The sequence below is a fragment of the Tupaia chinensis genome, unplaced genomic scaffold (genome assembly GCF_000334495.1).
Source record: "Tupaia chinensis unplaced genomic scaffold, TupChi_1.0 Scaffold000489_1, whole genome shotgun sequence".
In the NCBI taxonomy this organism is placed as follows: domain Eukaryota; kingdom Metazoa; phylum Chordata; class Mammalia; order Scandentia; family Tupaiidae; genus Tupaia; species Tupaia belangeri.
The window spans coordinates 6,394,374-6,401,254 of record NW_006160001.1 but is presented as its reverse complement, the minus strand read 5'-3'; the positions used below and the strand labels follow the sequence as shown (position 1 = coordinate 6,401,254).

Below are 6,881 nucleotides of genomic sequence, written 5' to 3'. Positions count from 1 at the left end.
TTTAAAATGTTTTAAAAAGAGAATGAGATAATGAAAGAGGGAAAGGCATCTTACAAAAGGAAGATGAAATGAGCAGAGGCATCCAACCAGGAGAATATGCACTAATTGGCAAATTTGGAAGATAGGACCGTGAGGTATGGGGATAAGGTGGGGTAGATAAGAAATTAGACTTAATGCTATAAAAGGAGTAGCTAATAATAAGCCTTGAGTGTCAATAAGTCTGAAGAGTTTAAACTTAATGTAGAATGCCACTGACAAGCATCAATGATTGTGAGCAGGTACATAACAATCAAAATTATGTTTTGAAATAAATTTAAGCCAATATGGAGAGTTCCCTAGAGAGAGGACAAGCCTAGAATAAAGGGGACTGAGAAATTCCAAGCTTTTTGAAGGAAGATATCATGTCTTGTTCACTTTTATAACCCCAGTAATCTAAGCAATGCATGGCCTCTGGGTACATAGTATACAAGGGTTGCCCTGGTGACCAATTGGAGAGGAGTGTAATTGTCTAGGAAAATAGTAACAGGATTTAAGCTCAAGTATTCATAATGTGGATAAAGAGAAGCAAATGAAGGATGGACTTAGAAAACATTTAAGAAGAAAAATAAATTGGGAATGGTGAGTACTGAGTTTACTTGAAAATTTAGGCTGTGAATAGACAAGTTAAATGACAGCTATGGTAGTAATGATGATGTGGGGTGATAGAGGTGATGATGATAGTGGTGGTATGTGTGAGTGTAGGTGATCGTGTTGCTGGTGGTCACGATGGTGATGGTAGTGGCAATGGTAGTACTGATGGTAGTGGTGGTGATTGTGGAGGTGATGATAGTGGTGATGGTGGTGGTAGGGATAGTGGAGTGAGGATGATGGTATACTGTCCAACTTAATGTGGGAAGAGAATTGAGGAGTCAAGAATAACTTACTGGCTTCTGTCCTCAATATCTAAATAGATGAGTTTAGCCTTATTCCACAAAGAAGTACATTAAGAGAATAGAGTGAGGTGGAAATTAGGTATGAGTTTAATTTAGGATTTACATAACTCTTGGGCTGAGAGGTCTGGCCTACAGCAAATTATTTAGAAGTGCTCAGCATACCATTGAGATAGCCAAGATTACCTTGAAAGAGCACACAGAAGGTTTGGATCAATTTCTGAGAAAAATAAGAGAGGTAATTCACTTGAAATAGGCAGCAAGATTGCCAGGTAAGGTTAAGGGCTCAGCTGGGATGGAAGGCATTGACTTTGTAAGGACACAAGTACTATTTTTTTTTTGAGAGATTTACGCTATAGGGCACGTGTGCTCGCCAGACAGAGAGAGACATAGAGACAGAAAGCGAGAAATCACTCCCCAGGGGGGATGGTCACGCTGCAATCCCTTCTCCTCCATTCTCCTCTTGGGATCTTGGGCACATACGCACACGCACCCGGCATGAGTTTTAAGCCACTGGGTCCGGGACTCGAACTGCTGTCAACTACGTGGGAGTCCAGCGACATAGCCATTACACTAACTGCTGGTTCCCCACAGGTACTATTTTTAAGAAGTCTGGTGTAGGCTGATTGCAAGATCAAAAAAAGATTGTGGTGGGTCTGATGAAAAACGGACCTTGGGTAAAAGGTTGGTGAAACACTAAGAGAAGTTGAAAGAACCAAAAATGTGATAGACTAGCGCATCCAGGCTATTTGGGAAGGAAATTCAGCCAAGGTTATGCTGACTGGTAGAAAAAGGGGAGAATCAGCGAGCTAAAGCCAAAAAACAGGTTACTAGGAGAAAGTGTGAGAGAGAGCTGGAAGGTTGGTAGACCAATCTGACAGGAGGAATTAGAGTGAGATTTCAGAACTGGAAGGGGGGCACATCTGCTCATATATCTGAGAGCTTAGTTCATGACATACTTATGATGAACAAGAGCAATATCCTGAAAAGCCTAAAGCTATATCTAAAAGTTTAAATCTATCCCTTTGATAAACAAGCTTAGGAGAGTTTAGTACCTGTTAAACTTGGAGGGCGGAAGAGAGGGGCACACACTGTTACCTCCTAGAATAACTTCAGTTTTGATCATTTCCTTGACAATGGAACTTATAAATCTAACAAGCCAAAATGCTGGCAAGTGTAATTTCAAAATAAACATCTTTTTTTTTTTTTGGAGAGATTTTCGCTATAGGGCACGTGTGCTCGCCAGACAGACAGAGAGAGACATAGCGACAGAAAGCGAGAAATCACCCCCCGGGGGGATGGCCACACTGCAATCCCTTCTCCTCCATTCTCCTCTCGGGATCTTGGGCACGCACGCACATGCGCCCGGCATGAGTTTTAAGCCACCGGGTCCGGGACACAAACCGTGGTTGACTATGTGGGAGTCCAACGACATAGCCATTACGCTAACTGCTGGTTCCCCCAAAATAAACATCTTAATGAATATAAGTAAGCAAGATATTTGAACTACAGAGAATGATTTAAAAAGCAGTTGATTTGGGACCAACCAGTGGCCTGGTGGTTAAGGCAGCTGGATCCCATGGTCAAATGCACAATTTGAATTCGAGACCCTGCAGCTTAGGGGACATTTAAGACATCATGTATATGCATTCAGGGTCCCAACATGTGGGAGAAAGGGAGGAGAGGAGATTACAACATGACCATCCCTCATGCTGGGAGGTGCTTTCTCACTTTTTCTCTTTCTGTCTCTATCTTCAACAAGGGCATGGTCCCTGTGGTAAATTAAAGAAAAAAAGGAAAAAGCAGATGGTTTTTAAGTAGTTCTCTGGTAACCAAGCACACACAAAAAATGATAGAGTACTCTGGATATGAGATTTTCTCCCCATAATCTTGTATAATACACTGCTTACAATCTATAGTATTTTATATAAATTATATAAAATTATATATTGCCAAAAAGAGCTATAAAAAACAAAAATTTCAGATATAAGCACAACAGATTTAACAGAGATCTTTTTCAAATATGACTAATAAAAAATGTACTAGTAGTAATGTCTAAATTGTTTTTTAAAAAAACCTATTAATTGAGTGAATTTTGGGAAAAAAAAAACAAGCTATACAGTATTACTGTGCCCCATGAATGTGCAGAATTTCAAAATGTGCCATCACTGAAAAATTATCTAGCATTGAGGTTTTCCATGAGGTACAAGTCTGTCAGGAGAGGATCTGGACTGTACTAAGCTTTCAGTCTTCAGCAAGGCTTTCAAAATGTCAATGATGCTACTCTTGCAAAAAACCCTTAATGCTTAAGAGATTTTGATGTTGATAAGTGGGGCTATGATAGATGATATGCAATTGAATCCATATGCACATTGAGCTTCATTTCTCAAGAATTTCAACAAGTTATTGCATGGATGGAAGGAGGCCAGATTCCAGCTTAGATGATACAAAAACATTATTTAAAATGATCGCAAATGCACCTGTTGACATGAACTATTTCTCAAACATGTTATTCAGGAAGAAAACCATCATACATGCATAGACATTATCTTCTTGGTAGCACTGACAGGTGCTAGGAGCCTGTATGACAAAGAAAGCAAAAGGATGCTTGCCAGTAAGCCTATTAAAACTAGGTTGAATATTTACAGTAAAGATGCTATACATGTACATATATACTGGCTATGGTGAGTAATTCTCTTCTTTAATGTAGATATCTGGGTGCCATGTGCACTTGCTGGAGACAGAGACAGAGAGAAAGAGACAGAAAGCGAAAATGAGAAGTCACCTCCCAGTAGGATGGCCCATCACAATCCCTTTTCCTCCGTTTGTCTCTCAGGATTTTGGGTATGCACACAGAAGCATCCCACACAATTTTCAAGCCTCCATATTCAGGACTATGTGAGATCCAGCTCCTTAATTACCTCTCCATCTGCTGCCCCCCCCTTTTTCTTTTTGATTCACTTAAAATTGTACATATTTATAGGGGTCCAATGTGATTTTTCAGTACAAGAAGACAATGTATAATGATTAATGGGTTAACATATCCATCATCTCAAACATTTGTCATTTCTTATGTTGGGAAGATTCAAAACTGTCCCTTTTAGTTACTTTGAGATACATAGCAAGTTGTTGCCATCTATAACATATCCCTGTTGGATTTTATCACATCAGTAGTTTTTTGTTGTTTCTGTTTTTTTTTTTTTTTTTTTTTTTTTAGGTTTTTGCCATATAGTGCATGCGCCCATTGGAGAGAGACAGACAGAAAAATTGAGAAATCATTCCCGAAGGGAGTAGCCATGTTGTAATTCCTTCTTCTCCATTCTTCTCTTGAGATTTTCGCACACACACACACACACACATGTGTTTAGCATGAGTTTCATGTAGTCAGGTATAGGACTTGAACCTCAGAATCAACTTTGTGAGATTCAACACTTTAATCACAAAGTCACCGGCAGGACTCCACATCAGTAGTTTTTAAAAGCTCTTCAGGTGATTCTAATAGGCAGCCAGGATCAAGAATCACTGCTTTAAACAGAAATGGGGCTGTTTTTGTCTGAATTGTTTAAATATTGGAGAACTCCAAAAAGAAATTAAAGTACAAATTATTTTGATATAAAAATATTGTAAAATCTATGCATAGTTTTTTCATAATACATGTTTTTCATGAATTTTTGAAGACTCCTTAGAAAGTGCTTCCTGCTCTAGAAAACAACTCTAAAACATATTCATGATTTTTGGTTCTTTGTAGATACAATAATAATTGGTTTAAAAGAGAATTTTGCCAGTCTTAGTATCTTGTCTTTGTCTGTGGTTTTGGCCAATCTAAATGATGTACCATGGAAAGGATATTCTTGGATTGATTCTACTTGGGGTTCTCTGTATTTCTTGTGTCTGAATGTTTGAGTGCCTCTCTAGACTTGGAAAATTTTCTTCCAGAATTTCGTGGAATAGATTATCAATACCCTTATTAGTTTCTTCACTTTCTGAGATGCCAATTATTCAAATGTTTGGGTGTTTCATGGTGTCTAGTATTTGTTATATATTATACTCCGTTTTCTTGGCTGTTTTGTCAGCATTTTTTCTAATTTTTTTCTAGGTCAGGGGTTTCATCTTCTACTCGCGAGATTCGATCTTCTGTGTGGTCTAACCTTCTCTTAATACTTTTGAGGGAGGTTTTGATTTTCTGTATTACAGCCTTCATATCTAACAGTTCTGTTTGATTCGTCTAGTATTTGTTATATATTATACTCCGTTTTCTTGGCTGTTTTGTCAGCATTTTTTCTAATTTTTTTCTAGGTCAGGGGTTTCATCTTCTACTCGCGAGATTCGATCTTCTGTGTGGTCTAACCTTCTCTTAATACTTTTGAGGGAGGTTTTGATTTTCTGTATTACAGCCTTCATATCTAACAGTTCTGTTTGATTCTTTTTTATCACCATAAAAATGGTGTCCAATTCTTCTCTCATGTCATGGAAGGATTTCTTCATCTCTTCGAGCTCCACATCTCTTTTCTTTTCCATCTCATAGAGTTTTTTTTTTTTTTTTTGAGAGGTTTTCGCTATACGGCGCGTGCGCTCACCAGACAGACAGAGAGAGACATAGAGACACGAGAAATCACCCCCCAGGGGGGATGGTCACGCCGCAATCCCTTCTCCTCCATTCTCCTCTCAGGTCTTGGGCATGCACGCACATGCACCCGGTGTGAGTTTTAAGCCACCGGGTCCGGGACGCGAACCGCGGTCAACTACATGGGAGTCCAGCGACATAGCCATTACGCTAACTGCTGGTTCCCACTCATAGAGTTTTGTTACCATAAATATTCTAAATTCTTTTTCTGACATTTTGGTAATATCCACTGCTTTTTCCCTACTTGGAAACAGGTTACAGTGTTCTCTTGTTGTAGATGCATTACTTGATCCTCTCATCCTAGAGGGTATTCTCCGAATTTCAGTCATTGGGTAATGTATTCACTTGTGGCTAATTTGTTGCAGAAGGATTCTTTGACTTTGAGCTTGCGTGTTTCCCTTACTGTGAAATAATTCGGTGCTATTTTCTTCCTTCTGCTGTGTCCTTCAGTGTGGAAATCACAGGAGGAGTTTTGAAATCAGTTTTATGAAGGGCAATTTTTGCAAGCACTACAGTGAAGTGCAAAGAATTCTTTAAAACTCCTAAGTGTTCAGATGTTTAGCTGCTATGCATTTAGTTTTCTCTAGGCAGTGGGTAAGCAGTCAGCAGTAAAACAGGAAAGTAAGGCAAAAGAAAAAGGAAGTAGGAAACTGAAATAGGAAGAATAAGCAAAGAAAAAGGAAAGAAAGAACTAGAAAAAAAGAGAAAAAAAAACCAGAAATCACGTGCAGAAAATAAAATTGGGTTGAAAATGGAAGACAGAAAGCCTCTAGGCACTTCACTTCCTTTCAAATGCCACTTAAATAATACAGGCTGCCTTTTCCAATTTAGTTTGGCTTTAATTGGATTTTTCTTCAATTTCACCTTGCCCATTCCCTAGAAAATACCACTTGTGCATATCAGCAAATCAAGGAATAAGGATAACAGGAGGGAAAAAAAAATATTCAGTTCATAATTGTGACTTTGATGAACATTGAGAAGTCTGGTCTTCTTAACTCTCAATCCATATATAAAAACCAGACCACATGTAAATGCCATGAAAGCACAAGGTTAGAATGTCTGACTTGTTGAATTAGTAAAAATCATGATTTCATAAAGTTAGAGATTAAGGAAACATACCCAATACCTTACATATGCCATTAATACAGACATTTCTGCTGTTGCCACCTTCAAAGCAAGGGGTACCATCAATGACAGCATCCAGCATTTTCTCCGAAAACTGGCCATCTATGGGTCGGCAGTAGAGCTCACAAGGATGTGCTAAAGTGCGAAAGAAAAATAAAAAAGACAAATCACTGTTAGTCAGCTTTTTAGCCCAGCACTCTTTC

The 6,881-nt window shown here is 38.7% G+C and overlaps 1 protein-coding gene across 1 annotated transcript in view; it reads right to left on the bottom strand.

Annotated features, from left to right (window-relative positions):
- Positions 1-6,625: 6,625 nt before the first annotated feature.
- LOC102474570 (A disintegrin and metalloproteinase with thrombospondin motifs 12) overlaps positions 6,626-6,881 on the bottom strand; it is a 75,293-nt gene continuing 75,037 nt past the window's right edge. The window contains exon 15 of the mRNA XM_027774889.1: positions 6,626-6,813. Within this exon, the coding sequence (XP_027630690.1) occupies positions 6,659-6,813 (155 nt within the window). The 3' untranslated portion in view covers positions 6,626-6,658. The remainder of the gene's footprint in view (positions 6,814-6,881) is intronic.